This window comes from Acyrthosiphon pisum, chromosome X (assembly GCF_005508785.2).
Source record: "Acyrthosiphon pisum isolate AL4f chromosome X, pea_aphid_22Mar2018_4r6ur, whole genome shotgun sequence".
NCBI lineage: Eukaryota > Metazoa > Arthropoda > Insecta > Hemiptera > Aphididae > Acyrthosiphon > Acyrthosiphon pisum.
The window spans coordinates 62,657,347-62,674,614 of record NC_042493.1 but is presented as its reverse complement, the minus strand read 5'-3'; the positions used below and the strand labels follow the sequence as shown (position 1 = coordinate 62,674,614).

The window sequence follows — 17,268 nt, the reverse complement described above, 5'->3', positions numbered from 1 at the left end:
ATTAGTATATTATACTTCGTTACCTACTATTTTGTACGCGTGTGTTGAAAATGGAATCCAAATTTAACGAACATTTGAAAAAAGTTATTGAAACGAAAAAATCTATAACAGTACTTTTATTTGTAAATCTAAATATGATGAGATAATTAATTATTTAAAACAACTTAAGCTAGAGAAGAAAATAAATTCAAAATTGATGAAGAAATACGACGTAATGACTGTACTCGGAAACGAAAAATTAATTATGCCAATAACTGCAGAAGGTAATTGTGTAAAATTATATGCTTATAATGAAGAGTTATTTAACATTTTACATGATACACATTTATCTATTGGGCACGGTGGTAGAAATCGCATTGAGTACGAAATAAATAAAAAATTTAAAAATATAACCAGAGAAACAATAATAACGTCATATTTAAATTTTTGCGAGCCATGTGAGAGAAAAGGAAGTACAGTTAAAAAAGGATTATTGGTTAAACCAATTATGAATTCAAGATGTCAAATAGACCTAGGTATAATAAGCGTATTGATATGCAAGCACAACCAGACGGAGATTATAAATGTATATGTGTCTACCAAGATCATTTGACAAAATTTGTTATACTAAGCTCCCTAGTCCCTAGGACATAAAGGTGCCGAAGCAGTTGCTAATGTTTTATTGGATAAATTTACCCTTTTTCGTGCACCCACTATATTACAAAGTGATAACGGACGTGAATTCGTTAATAAAATAATATCTGAACTTTGTACTATGTGGAAGGATTTGAAAATAGTTCACGGTAAGCCAAGACACTCTCAAAGCCAAGGATCAGTTGAAAGATCAAACCCAGATATAGAAAATATGCTTGCAACATGGCTTCAAGATAACAAAACAAAAAAATTAAGATTCGTACAATTAATGAAAAATCGTGCATACCACCATGGTACAAAACATTCTCCATATGAAGCGATGTTTGGTACACCCCCTAAAATTGGCTTAACATCTTCATTACTTCCTGCAAACATAATAGAAAAATTAAAAACCGAAGAAGAATTACAGGTTGCTTTAGATTCAATAGAGGTCCTTTCTAATGACAACAAAAATAATGAAGTGATTTGTGGTATTGAAAAAGAAGATGATGAAGATCAAAATATAATTGAAAAACAAATAAAAACAAGACAAATATCAATTAACCAAAACAGGAAAGAGTCATTAAATCATCTGAAAATTCAAGCCAAAAAAAATGACGGAAATGTCCGAAAAACGATTTTGTCAAGGAAATGTTGGGGAGTCAATCAGAGTTAAAATTTCTGATGTAGATAGAGCACGGAGTGATCTCAGATGTGTTCTTGGCGTGATTATGTCAGGTAATAATAATTTATTAAATTATATATTATATCACTATTAAAATTTTAAAATACCTATATTTCAGTGAAAGATAACTTCTACGAAATCGGTACGACCAAAGGAAAACTGCAACAACCAATTTACGATTTGTAAGGAAACATTTGTACATATCGAAGACGTACCGGGTAATTCAATATCATTGCGAGAAGCAGCCCGCTGCTTTTCTAATTTAGGGGACAAGGATATGATCGGTGTACTTGTACACAGGGTTGCAAAACAAATAAATGCAAGTGTCGAAAAGCAGACAGGCTATGTAATTCTAAGTATCATTCTTCTAAATCTTGTACAAATAAATAGGTAATAATAAAATTATAATTTAATTAGAAAAATTACAATAAAATTAGTAAATTTTAAAGTAATTTAATTTATCGTAAAATAGTCATAGTTTATTATAAAATTTATTATAAAATGTCATTGAATTTAATTTATTAGAAAAATGCCATAATGATATTAGTTAATTTTTAGAAATTTAATTTATTAGATAATATTATAATAATACAATATAATATAATACATAACATAATGATGTTAATTAATTTTTTTTTCATTCCATCAATATAATAATATAATGAATCCATAATTGAATTAAATTTGTTAGTAAAATTATATAATGATATTAGATAATATTCTTGGTTCAAATTGCCCGGGCAGGACCACATTGACCTCCCCGAACCCGAGAAAACGCGATTTTACCACGTCCGTGCTGCGGTAACGTTACCCCAGCACTGCTTCTAACGAATTTTGAATAAATTCAATTTTCAACGATACAGTATTATGTACTTTATTTTGTACAATTTTGTACAACCAAAATTAAATTTTGTACACCTCCCCGAACCCGAGAAAACGCGATTTTACCATGCCTGTACTACGATAAAGTAAGTAGGTATTGCTGTAGGTAAAATAATTATTCACTGCAATAACCAATATTCACATTTAGCTTAGAAAATGTGTACAATGGTTATTACTTATTAATGTTATTAATACATTTTACACTTTTAGAAAATAAATGTTTATAATTTGTTTTCGTTGCTTTTGAATAATATGGTAAATTTATAAATATAAAAATTGTATTATTGATATTTTTAAAGTGTATATTATTTTAAAACATTTTTAATTGGTTTGGGCTGAATAATACTGTGTTCTAGGCACGATTTAAGATATACCTTATATATATATATACCTAACCGTATATCTTAAATCGTGGTTCTAGGTCGTCGTAAACTTCTCAATAGTTATTTGATCTCGGAGGAAATTGGTGATTTTTGATAGGTACCTCGCACCTACTTAATAGTAATAATTATTTTATGAAATTATTAGTTTTGAAACTTTCCTCAATCTTTATTATACACTCCTTAATCAATGAACATATTTTGATCATGTCTTTGGTATTTATAGATTATTAAGAACAGCTTATTATTGAAATACAGTTTATTATCATCATATGAAAATCATATATAGAACATAATATTAATCGATGTTTATTTTTATACCAGTTGTATATTATGTATATATATAGCTGTATAGTATTATATTTGTGATTTATACCGCACATCATGATTTTTATAAAAACTATTTATTATTGGTTTAGTATAGCTTAGCTAGCAGTGAACTATTGTGCATACTGACAACAGTATTTTTATAAAATTGTTTTTATTATTTTTCCTTATTGCAGTTTTAATTTAAAAAGTAAGTTAGTTGCCAATTACATCAAAATATTACATATTAAATATGTATGTTTAGTAAGTAATTTGTTTACTAGAAATGACAGGCGAAAATAGAGGAAGAAAACCTAAAACTGAATTCATCAGCATTATTGAAAATGAAATTATTAAGTTTAAGCATGAAATTGTCCAGGATGGAAATAGTAAGATATTATACATTATTTTCTATAACATTATCACTCCATTAAAAGTTATTACTTTTCTACATCACAATTTGACCCTGTTTTCTCAATTTGTGTACTAGAAAAATACCATATTGGTAGTACGTACCAGTAGTACCTAAATAATTGATTTGGGTTGAGGGCATTCAGGCTATTCTATTTTTTGTATTCAACCTATAAATTATATTTAAGCATTGAGCATATTTTGCTGAGTTTGGGGAAATATTATGGTTCATTAGCATTAGTAACCAAATTTTATGTAATTACTTATCAGGTAGGTAGGTAGGTACCTACCTAAAACTTATTTGTTATAGTGGAAGTCAAAAATGGTTTTGTCAATTGGGGTGATTTGGCTGATTTCTTAAAATTTCTACAAAATATTTTCATCGTTAACCATATAATTTGTGGTTATAATATCTTTAATACTTTAAATGCTCACAAAAATAATAGAATTGTGCCTGCCTATGCATCTTGAATATGTTTCAACTTTTATTATGACAACTTATAAGGAACCTCATATTAAATGAATATGAGTAATGAGTATTGTATTATCATTTTTCATATAAATAAAAACACTTTATTATAAGTCAAATATTTAAAATGGCAATATAGAGCTTTAAATTAGTAAATTTGTTTTGAAAATTACATCATTAATAAAAGATTCTTATCCAAAACTATTTTTATAAATATGATTTTTCATTTTAAGGAAGACAAATTTTCTATTACCTACAACATCATTGTTCTGCCTAAATGTTTCACATAGGTACATTAAATATATGATTCAATGAAATATTTAACTGTAAATAACTTCTGTTAGTGTCTTTTCAAGTCTGATCACTTTTCTTGATTTAAAAGAGTGGATATGGTCTATAATTGAATAATTGGTAATTATTCTACAGACTGGTAGTAAAGTAGATAGGTAATTCTTGCTCCATCTATTTTTTTATAGGACTTAAATAAGTGTTTTTGAATGTCTTTCAAATTATATTCAAACAATTAATATACATTTTTTTGATTGATTAGAAAGCAATTAAATGAACTCAAATTTATCACATTTGACATTAAGTAGGTATAAAGTAATTTATCTTCTCTGTTGGTTTTACGACCATCCTTTCTATGTACCTACATTTGTAATATATAGACATCATATCCAGTAAAAATTTATGTTCAGTTTTATCAGGTATACGTATCAGCTAGAATTGTGGAAATGTGACATACTGTTAAAGGTTTTTCCTTGTGGATACAATTCAATATTCAAGTTTTTTCAATTTAATTCTCCATATTTTTTCTTATTTGTCTTTAGTGAATTTTTTTTATTTTCTGTTCACCACCAAGTGTTTATTTCTTCAATATACTCAAGGTCTAAGTATTAGTTCATTACAACTATTAGTTTCAAGATTATCTTCTTGATTCTTCCAAAATCACAAACTCCATAGGTACCATCAAAATTTAATAAGTTATCCAGCTTATCCCAATAAATATATTTTATCAAAATATATTCATATAATAAATAATAATAAAAGTTTATTACAGGTTATAATAATAAAACCAACATAGTTGTTATGTCATACCAGGGTTCAAAATATTAAAGCAAAACAAAATGCATATTATTAACTTATGTAGAAATACTGTAATATTATAATCTATCAAATTTTTAATTTACAGTTTTTTGAAAAACAATAATTTGTATCTTCTGTTGAAAAATTAGGTGATTTAAATTTCAAGTTAATTTCATTATCTTAAGACAAATAATATCTTAGTTCAGTTTTCTACTTATCAGTTACCTATCCGCAGTCTTGTAAAATATACTTTTGATAAATTATTAAAACATTAATACTAGTATTCGAATAAAATACTATTATAAAAATGTATTTTATGAATACTCACTAAGTATTTGAATACAAAAACAAGTATTTTTTTTTCAATTTTATGCTATATAACGTACATGTTATATATTTATTTTATATCAGTAATCAGTATAAGTACCTATATTATGTTACTACTTACCATAGATTTTAACAATTTGAAAAAAAATAATAATACGTCAAACTATTTAGAAGTAAATATATGTTAAGATATTTCATTCATATTGATACAATTAAATTACAAAAAGTAAAAAATAAAAAGTGGTATTAACTATTAATATGAAATTATATAAAAAAATTCAAATACAAAATCCATATAAAATTGGTTTAAACTTTATACCTTTAAATTACCTACTTTTTCTATACAAAATGTTTTCTGTTTTTATAAATTCAATCTCATTAATATATTGTTTTATTTTTATATAATTATATAGCCTTGAAAATAAGATAAAAATTTATCTTTAGTACTCCCATACTCATGATATTAATAAATATGAAATTACATTTTTGGAGTTAAGACTTACAGATTAAGCCAATTTCATATTTCAATTTTCAATGAATACAATATTATTTTTATACATGTCAAATTGTTGTAAAAAATAATTAATAAATCTAACTTTGTGGTATTTAAGTACAAGCATTTATATTATGTCAAAAATACTTTTAAAAAGTATTCAGAATATTCAGACTGCCTATCCATTAGTATTTATTACTATTTTCAAGTTTTCAACTATGAAATACAAAAGTTGTGACATTAAATATCTGCAGTTCAGTAGACTGTATATAGTATATTGAATCACTTCATTGTTCTAAAATACTATTTAAAAAATACATTTTCAATAAACGTTTCAAAATATAAAAAGAATATTCAATTAATGTAACTCATTTAATTGTTCTAATAAATTATTGTCGATAAGCAATGTTTCTCTCAGTCAAAAACCTTGCAAATTGAATACAATGTTTTCCATAAATAGTTTATATTTCTTCTTTACACCTAGTCATTTGTAGTTCAAATTTTGACAAAAAAAATATTTAAACAAAAAATAATAATGTTAGATTTTGTTATAACCTTTATTGTATTCCATATTTTAGAAGTATTTTTATTATTAAAAGCATACTAATTTTTTTATTCAAATTTTAATTTGTAATTATTTTTGTAATTATTTTTAATGATTAAATTAGAAATAGTAGGTATTCAAGCTGATGTCTGGAGAAAAATTGCATTTAATATAACTGAAAAATGTAATGAAGAAGTAACGCCAGCATCTTTGAGGGTTCGTGTTGCCCTAGACCGTGGTGGTATAAAACAAAAGTTAGGAATAGAGTCAATTGAGTCAAATAAAGTTGAAGAACCTTACCAAAAAAATGGTATATACAATTAAATAAAAATAATCGAGTAGATTATATAACATTAAAATTGTTTTATATTTTTATTCATTTAAAAACAATATATTATTCTTTTTTAAAATTGTCAGAATCTTCATATAGCACATCTGAGGAAGAGGTAGAAGAAAATCATGGTGATGAGCTATTATTTGCAATTACATTTTCGATTAAGGAATGGGAAGCGATTCGTCCGACAAATAAAGTCTACAATTGTAAGCGAGGTCCTAAGACCTATCAAGTTATGTCTCCTTTCGAGTGGAGTAATGTGATCCAAGAACACTTTTTTTTGCACACTAAACTACCTTGTTGTCTTGTATTTAAAAAAGCAAACATCAGCTTAAATGGTAAATTTTTTTTAACAATACGAGGACGTTGTTCTGACTGTGGATCAATTTTTGATGGTGTTGTTAAAGATATTCCTAATACGGAATCTAGGTAAGAAGAAAATAATTTATTTTAAAATGTTTTGTGACGTATCCTTATTAATTTTTAAATTGTTAACAGAGTCATAATGGAATGCAATTATTCAGGAAATTATAAAATTTCACATTCAAAGAAACGTAAATTATTTGGAAGTGAAAAAATTCGAGCATTAACTACGATGCTAAATGAAAACGTTAATCCTTCAGTGTTTAACCGTATTGAAGCAAGTCGTTTAATGTCTGAAGGTGAGATGCATTAAAAAAAATTGTATTTTTTATATACTTAACTATTTAATAAAAATAACTTTAAAAAAATAATATTTTATAAATTATAAATAATACAAATAATAATAAACAATATTAAATAAAACCTAAAAAATCAGAAAGTTACTATTATGCATTAAAACAATTATTATCCTTTGCTTGACAATTAGTTATCAGAGTTACCAATTTTTCAACGCCTAATAAAACTATTATTTTTTCATCCCTAAATTAAAAAAGATTCCAATCTTAATAATTAAACCATTTAAATTTTATAAATAAGTTTATTTTGAATATATGAACTATTAAGTCCTAATATCGCTATAATATAATAATTTTAAAACTTTTATTCATTTTAGGTGATAAAGCCCCTGCACAAATTCCAAGCTTGATAAGTCTTAGAACAGCAAAAAGCAGAGCAATTTCCTTAACAAGGCTTCATCAAGACCCAGTAATTGCAATAAATATTATGAAATACAATTCAACATTTTGTTCTACTATTCGTGATATTGGTTACGATGGTTTTTTTGTTCATTTTTGGAGCAACTTACAACTTCGAATTTACAAAGATTGTTACTCAAAATGTAAAATTCCTTCAATATCATTTGACGCTACAGGAGGATGCTGTAGAAAAATAAAAAGACCGGACAACACTATGAGTAGTAACCTATTTCTGTATGAAGGTGTTATGGAAGTAGATGGAAAAACATTCACAGTTTGTTCAATGATCTCCGAAAAACATGATACATTAAGTATACATACTTGGTTAAAACGATGGTTGAAGTGTGGCGTCAAATCTCCTAAAATGGCTATATCTGACCAATCTTTGGCCCTTATGTCTGCAATTGTACAATCCTTTACGCAGTACAATTCCCTTGAAGAGTACTTAAGAATATGTTTCAAATTAATCATGAATACTCAAGTTAACGAAAAAGATATACCTTTATGTTTTGTAAGAAATGATATCAACCATTTTGTAAAATTAATATCACAATGGACTCCACTTAAAAAATCTAAGTTCCCTAGAACTAGACAATTGTTTATTCGTTCTATGACACTATTAATATATTGTTCTTCAATGGAAGAAGCCAAACAAATTTTAGAAGCTATTTTCAAAGTAGCACTAAGTAAATATGATGGTCTTTGTTTAGGAGCAACAAATAATAATATTACAGAAGAAACTCCTTGCGCTAAAAGTAAAAAGTATTTACAATCACTTATTTCAAACAAATCATCGTATTTTCAAACTTTTGATAATTATATAGAAAATACAATATCTAATGAATAATCAAATTCTGTAAATGAAAGTATATGTGCAGATATCGATAGCTCTTTTATGAATTGGGCTTCTATAATTGTAAATCGTTCTAAAGTAGATGTTGAACAACTGGAAGGAGAATATGACAACGCCCAGTATGTACCAGAAATTGTTCCGTTGGTACTTAATGCGATGAAATTATATCCATGTTGGTCGGGAATTATGACGAAGACTTTCAAATATGGAGATGCCTCAGTTTCAAGTTGTCGGGTGGAAAGTAATTTCAATAATATAAAGAATAGAGTTTTCAACGGAGACAACTTACCAATGAGAGTTGACAATTTTTTAGAAAAGTTAGTCTCTTATTACAATGGGGATCATTTGTTACTTCAAAGTTCAGATTCAATTGTTACAACAAACTCTAATATTGATGAAAATGTAGGATCAAACCTTGATACAAATAACTATAATTCACAAACGGTTTCTTCAAATAAAAGTATAATCAATGAACACCATTTGAATGACCAAGAACTTGAAACAGATTGTACAGATGAAGGATTTTATATTGGCGGCACTATTAACAATTCAAATCAAAAGTTGTATAACAAAAATGTTGTACAAATTGAAGAAGATCAAGATATGGAATGTACTGAAAAAAGAAAAACCTCAACTGGGACTATATTAAATAATGAATTTAATACCAACATATGTCTGCCATGTAAAAATATTGATGACAATTTAGGATCAAACCTTGATACAAATAACTATAATTCACAAACGGTTTCTTCAAATAAAAGTATAATCAATGAACACCATTTGAATGACCAAGAACTTGATACAGATTGTACAGATGAAGGATATTATATTGACGGCACTATTAACAATTCAAATCAAAAGTTGTATAACAAAAATGTTGTACAAATTGAAGAAAATCAAGATATGGAATGTACTGAAAAAAGAAAAACCTCAACTGGGACTATATTAAATAATGAATTTAATACCAACATATGTCTGCCATGTAAAAATGGAGATTTCTCAACAGGTATACATAGGTGTGCTTTTTGTAATAGATCTGTACACTTATTTGGTTGTTCAGTTAATCTTGTAGATAGCGAAGAAGGCTACGGATAATCACGAATATGTTTGTTATGTTTTAACCAGTCAGAAGAAAATAACGCTGAAGAACAATGGCAAAAAAAAAATATATCTAATCGGCCCCCCATTAGATCAGCTAACTCATATCTTACTTCCCAACCAGGATTCGATCATTTAGATTTAAGCCAAAATGGCTCCATAAAGGCAATAATATTTTTGAAAAATGGTAATACTTTTCAAAATAAACCTTGCACCTTACCAGGAATTGGTAAAGTAATTCTCAATAATAGTTGTTCACCAGATTCGTTGATGTCTATTTTAGCCTGTGCTGCAGCAGACAGCAAGGTTTATTATGATTATTTATCAAGCATATCAAACAAAGATAAAACTGCCAAATGTATTATTAGCATGCTAAATACAAAAACAAGGAAAGTTATGCACAAAGAACGAATAATATTATTAGCTCCTTATTTTTTATCTAAGGACAAACATCTTATTGGTGGTATCAGTACAATTGATGCAATGGATACATTATCTTCTACAGCACATAAAATGTTAAAAAATATGCCATCCTACAAGAAAATAAATCAATGTACAAATTTCACGTGTGAAGATTTTTCCAGTGAACAGAGTTATGAAGTCGTAACATTAACAGCGATTGATGGAAAAATAAATATACAAAAAGAAGTAGATATTTTTTTTAAAAATGAAACCACCATATGTTCCTACTGTGACTCTAAAAGAAACATTACAGTAAATGTTAAAAAAAATATTTTGATTGAGCTGGTTTCTATTCCTAAAGGTAATTTTTTTTTTAATTGTACCTCAAAATCTAATGTTATACATAACCATTAAACTATTTTTTTGTATAGAACTTGAAGCATCAACAAGTGCTCTTGATATTGATATTATAAATGACATACAACAAAATTATGCTGGATAAACATTGTTGACATTGGATGAGATACCAAAAACATTAAATGTGAATGGCCATACTTATTATATCCGAGGAACCATTGTCTTTAATAGTGGCTTACGTACAGGACTCAGAGTTACAAGTGGTCACTATAAGGCATTTGCATATAGGAAAAATAACTATTGGGAAGTTTATGATGACCTAAAAGATGGCATCACTCAGCCAAAAGCAATAAAAAATAATGTCGAGGTCATAATATATACAATTTAATAATGTCAATGACACAATTTTTATATTTGAAACTACCTACCATTTACAAAAGCAATTTTTAATATTTATTTTTTAAATGTGTAAAATATATTTTATAATATTAGTTATTATTATCTAAATTTTGTAAATTAAGGGTTATTCTTGTAATGTCTAGTTAGATCTCTGATAACGCTAACTGGCAGAATATTGGTTATCGAAGTAAAAACTTTTACTTATAGATACCATGCAAATGATGAAAAGCTGTGCGGTATCATGGAGAATTCAATAAGTTATGTAATTATAAGATCTTGATGGTCCCACCTCCTAGAATATGTTTAAGCATTGTGAATGTTTAATTCATAGATCAAAAGACATTTTATATTAATTAGCTTACCTATATATTATGAAACAAAGAATCAACCTGATATTGTGTTAAATGTAGTTTTAGGGTCCTTAACTTTGAGAAAATATTTACAAATACCTAATACTTAAAGTTGAAAAACTGATACTTAGTGGACTGTTCATATTGTTCAAGAAATACAACAAAATTGTTACAAGGCGGATATCTGTAAGTTGAGGTAACTTTTGTATAGGTAATATTTAAAAATGTTTTAAATTATTTACTTGGATTTAATAAAAATACCTATAATGCATTGCGAAATCCTGCTACAAATGTTATTCTTGACGTTTAACATTATGATAGTAGGTATAGGTACATATATGGTCACTTGTTTGTTTCTCATTTGAATGAAGATTCCTTTTTACAAACTTAAGTAAACAAGGAAGGTACATAAGAAGAATCGCTTAAATCTTTTGATTTTTTATTTCCAACAAAGTGAACACAACATAGCAAACTATGTGACTTTGGCTGCCAAAGTTGACCATTTTTTTTTCTAAAGTCGAAAGTTTTTCGAAAGTCGTCCTGTGGCCGTATTACCTTATCGTATGACGTATTACCTTGAACTTAGGGGTTGTACGTTTAAACTGTTTAAAGTGAAATAATCATTTAACTTATTAGCTAATAGATGGTAGGAACCAGGACTAACATAAAATGAAAAACAATCAATTTGTAGATAATTGCCGGAACGACTGGACGACCAGATGAAAGCATGAAAAACATGTCGTATTATCGCGGGCCGGCGGACCGCTTGGAATGCATTGCTTTCTCGCATTGTATTATTCTAGGTACCTACTACCTATGGGCTACGGTGAACTGTTACATGGGTTTTCCATTCTCAATAATTATTTGTCAAAAGAAATGATATACGTCATAAATAAATAGCAAAATTAAACGTAATAAATAATCAATCTACTCCCAGTATATTCGTTAAAATATCCACTAATATAAGTCACGTTTTCTCGGGTTCGGGGAGGTGTACAAAATTTAATTTCGGTTGTACAAAATTGTACAAAATAAAGTACATAATACTGTATCGTTGAAAATTGAATTTGTTCAAAATTCGTTAGAAGCAGTGCTGGGGTAACGTTACCGCAGCACGGACGTGGTAAAATCGCGTTTTCTCGGGTTCGGGGAGGTGTACAAAATTTAATTTTGGTTGTACAAAATTGTACAAAATAAAGTACATAATACTGTATCGTTGAAAATTGAATTTGTTCAAAATTCGTTAGAAGCAGTGCTGGGGTAACGTTACCGCAGCACGGACGTGGTAAAATCGCGTTTTCTCGGGTTCGGGGAGGTGTACAAAATTTAATTTTGGTTGTACAAAATTGTACAAAATAAAGTACATAATACTGTATCGTTGAAAATTGAATTTGTTCAAAATTCGTTAGAAGCAGTGCTGGGGTAACGTTACCGCAGCACGGACGTGGTAAAATCGCGTTTTCTCGGGTTCGGGGAGGTGTACAAAATTTAATTTTGGTTGTACAAAATTGTACAAAATAAAGTACATAATACTGTATCGTTGAAAATTGAATTTGTTCAAAATTCGTTAGAAGCAGTGCTGGGGTAACGTTACCGCAGCACGGACGTGGTAAAATCGCGTTTTCTCGGGTTCGGGGAGGTGTACAAAATTTAATTTTGGTTGTACAAAATTGTACAAAATAAAGTACATAATACTGAATAAGTCTGAATTTCAATTTCAAACATGGCAGTGCTGGGGTAACGGAGCTGATATAAATATGTAAAAAAATATCTTTAGAAATATAGGCTGACAGACCATCGTTGAACATTTCCTAAAACAAATATAGTATGAAATATTTATTAGATATAAATATTTAGATAGTTATTAAATAATTACTTTTAGCTAATATTGGTTAATCATGATGTGTAAAAATAAAATGTATCGTTCCGTTAACTTTATTAACTTTATTTTGTACACTATATTTGTAAGACGTACCTTTGAACATGGAATAATGTTTAATACAATATTAGCAACAGCCCGAACAGCTTCTTCATCTTCTTGAACTGGTATTGCAGATTGTTCGGTTCTACAGATTGTTCTTGAACTTGTCCTACATTTTTTTTTGGTTAGACTAGTTTTAATAAAACATTACGATGACATATTATATAAAATACAAAATAAATATTAAAATAAAATAGTTACATACCTCTTTTTCTCAATTCTAGTTTTGACAAAGAAGCATATTTTGTTATATTTGTTTCTTCAGATTTTTTTTTACTTATTTTGATCTTTTAGAATTGTTCCTACATTAAATAATGATCATAAACATTTTATATTTTTAATAAATAAATGGTGATAAGTGATGAGAAGTAATAATTAATCAATTTCTTACCTACTAGATTCTAGCTTTCCTTGTGACCCAAACTAATTACATTAATCTCCAACTTGTCTCTAACACTTTATTGTCATCAGTCCATCCCCACATTTTTCTTAATAAAACAATAGGTACGTCATAGTAAGCACTTTGTCACCTAATTAAAATAAAACATTACAATTCAGAAATAAAAAACAAAATCTCATGCAGGATTCATTAAATTTGCTCATGTTTAGAGAAGGAAGAGTTTTTCTGGGAATCAGATTTATATGCAATACAAATTAATAAATATACTTTTAATATATAGCCAATATCCTAGTATTTATAGAAGCATATTAAAAAAAAGTATGAATTTAGATAGGTAGGTACAGCATACCTATCTATCTACATATCTTCATTACCTTTTTTATAGGTAAAAATCCATCGATATGGAAATTATTAAAAAATATGAAAAACGAGGTGGGGGCTGATAAAGCTAAATTAACATTGAGTGAAATTGGGCAATTAACTTAAATTAAAAATTTGCTAGGGAAGAATTAAATGTTGATATATTCCTGTTTAATATATAGGACATAATATAAGGATGAAATGTGATTAAATTTGTAATTAGTATTTATAATTTTTTTAATTTGTGATATGTATTTTTTAAAATTATTTTTAATGTAATATACTGTAACTAGAAAATTTAGTGTAATTAAATTTGTAATGTGTAATTTTTGTAATTTATAATATATAATGATATCAGTACCTAGGTATAACTTATAAATATTAAAACATGTAACACTTAATTAGTGAATTGAGTGTTAATAATTTTTTTACCAGGGACTTTTTTTCCGGCATTCCATACTACCATAGAGGTATATGGTATATGGTATATCGGTATATGTTTTTGTTGTCCAATATATAGTAACATATATACCGCGAACGACTAGTAGTTTAAAGTATATCAGAGCAGTAAAAGTACCACGGCTAGAATATTTAGAAAACAGACATACTTAAAAGTAATATATTGAGAAATACAGAAAATAAGGAAACTTAACTTTACAAAAAAAAAAAGGTCAAGGGGGAATCTATCACCCATATCCCCCTCCATAAATACGCCACTGCACCTAATAATTGTCACCAATATAAAAAGTGTTGTAGAATAAATTTTAAATGATTTTGTTGGACATGTTTATCATACATTTCAAACTAATAATACCTAAAAAACCTAAATATTATATAATTTTATTAATTAATTCATTAGCAGTAATGCAGCATTCAAACGTTTCCATTGTTTTTAATTCTTAAATATATTTTAGTTAAAAGAAAATCTAATTAGGTTCCTTATAACATTGATCAAACATCGCGTTTTTTTATTATTAGGTAATTTTCTCATTATTGTGTTGGCTACACTGATATCTGACCAATTTTCCAAGGGTAAGGCTCTAGAATCTATAGTACTACATAGCATCTACAGTGCCCTACCAAGGGTAGGTCCAATTGAATGGACTGAATGACTGAATAGACTGAAATGCTGAATCACAAGATCCACAGTCGTGGTGCCAACGATAAAATTGATATCCCGCTTAGTATTTTAAATCATGTTCACTACTCCTCGCTTTCTGAAAAACAGGAAACCGTTGAAAAATTAACCATTTAACAAGCATTGACGTATATTTACGTTATTTAGTAAGTATGTCCTGTAGAGTGGAATGATGACGTATATTTACGTAAAGTCGTTGAGGTATGGTTATGGTGTTTATCGAATTTTAGTGATTGTAATTATTTTTGTACAGATTTCGAACACATAATGAAATATATGCTGTCATCTAACTTTTCTAAAAACGTTAACTAGATTAGAACATAAATGTATATACTTATTACAATTATTATTTTTCATATTATTATGTATAAGGGTTAACTAGTTAATACAGTTAAAGATAGTACCACATACTGCATATTATGTTGCTTATGTAATTATTCAAAGGGTTCTAGATAGTGATGTATGGGTCATGGGTGTACGGTTGTGCGAATAATTAAGATTTAAGGGGCCTCGCTATGGCATTGATTTAAGGAGTATCATTTAGGCAATTTCTAATCTCGTCGTCGTCACCCGAGATCTATGTGTTAGTCATAAATGATTATTAATGTCGTAAATAACATGTTATGTTTTTAGCCTGAATATTAAAGTGAATTGACTATTATCAAACTTCAAGATCATGTTAGAGCTTCTGTAATATTATCTGTGTTATCTCGTTTGTTTTTTAAATAGAAAAAAAATACGCAATTCAATAACTATTTGATGCCTCTAGACCCTAATTATTATTATAGGAAATGTAATTATTATAACATGAAGTAGGTATACAGTCGGCAGATTTATCCTTGAAAGTCGGCAATATCCACTCCAACCCCCCCTAAAAATGAACTCTAGGATCGCCTCTGTTTATTATATTAATATTATTTAAATAATTATAATAATGATTCTATTTAAGTAGGTATTATAGTTTATCTTATGGTATTTAGATTTAAGAAAACCAAATATCATTTATTTAATTTTAAAGGTTTAGTAACAGTACTAAATCACCAAATAATAATTAATTGTCAATAAGATTTCTTTATAAGAACCCATCAAGAAATACAAAATGTGTTAGTCAAAACTCAGTTAATATAATATTATTATAGTTGACAGTTCTTCAATTTTTCCACGTAAGGTGACATTTTAATCCTTTTAGATTCTGAGTGGAACGATGAATGTATTGATTTTACAATGATGTGTGTTTTTTTATTTTTTTATTTTTTTATTTTTTTATTTTTTTATTTTTTTATTTTTTTTGTGTCTGTGTACACGATAAGTAGTCGAAATAATAATACGATTTTCAACTTCAGTATCTTGTTCGATCAGAAAGTGAATATCGTTGGTGCATTGGGGAGGTCAAAATTTAAATTTCCCAGTAGTTTTCAAAAGCGCCGGGAAAAACAAAAGAAAAATTAAGGAAAAACGGGAATTTTTACGCAAAATCTGTTTTCGAGAAAATCGATTTTGGTTTTTGGTGTAACTTTAAAAAAAATGACCGTGGATGCATGAAATTTTGACTGAATGTTTACATTTCCATTTTCTATACACGATAAAATTTTCAAAATATTTTGACTTATTTTGAGCTCTTTACGGACATTGTCAGTTTTCATTTTTTTTTAGTTTTTTTTCTAAAAATATCAATAAAATTTTATTTGTTGGATAAAAAAGCTTGAAAATTTAATAGAAGGCTCCTAGTATATTGTTTCAAAGGCAGATGAAAAATATTAAAAATCGTTAGTCACAGTTTTTTTTTATAAGCATTTAAAGTTCAAAAAATGACAAAATATGGAAAAATCACGAAAATTTGCAAATTATTTCGAGTTATAAATTCATAAAATTTTTTCTTTTTAAATCTAAGATTTTAAAATGTAATACAAGATTCTTTATAGGATAATCTACCTTTATCAAAAAAAAAAAATGTCTATAAGAAACTAAAATTAAATTTTTATGAGCGTTTGAAATTCATATTTTTACAACATTTGATATTCACTCGATTTCTCATGAGACGATTTTCTTATTTTGTTGTAATTAAAAAACGAATGACTGTAGAAACTTGAAAATTTCACTGAATGTTTATATTAGCATTTTCTATATATGATAAAATTTTGAAAATAATTTGACTCTTTTTGAGCTGTTTATGGACATTGTAAGTTTTCAATTTTTTTAGTTTTTTTTTCTATAAATATCAATAAAGTTTTATCTATTGGGACACAAAAAGTGTAAGAAATTAATACAGGGCTCCTGATACAT

The 17,268-nt window shown here is 27.4% G+C and overlaps 1 protein-coding gene across 1 annotated transcript; it reads left to right on the top strand.

Annotated features, from left to right (window-relative positions):
* Positions 1 to 628: 628 nt before the first annotated feature.
* LOC115033317 (KRAB-A domain-containing protein 2-like) lies at positions 629 to 1,753 on the top strand. The gene is made up of 2 exons (XM_029485650.1): positions 629 to 1,350; positions 1,416 to 1,753. Exon 1 carries the CDS (start codon positions 755 to 757, stop codon positions 1,286 to 1,288), a length of 534 nt encoding a protein of 177 aa, XP_029341510.1. The 5' UTR covers positions 629 to 754; the 3' UTR covers positions 1,289 to 1,350; positions 1,416 to 1,753.
* The last annotated feature ends 15,515 nt before the right edge of the window (positions 1,754 to 17,268 follow it).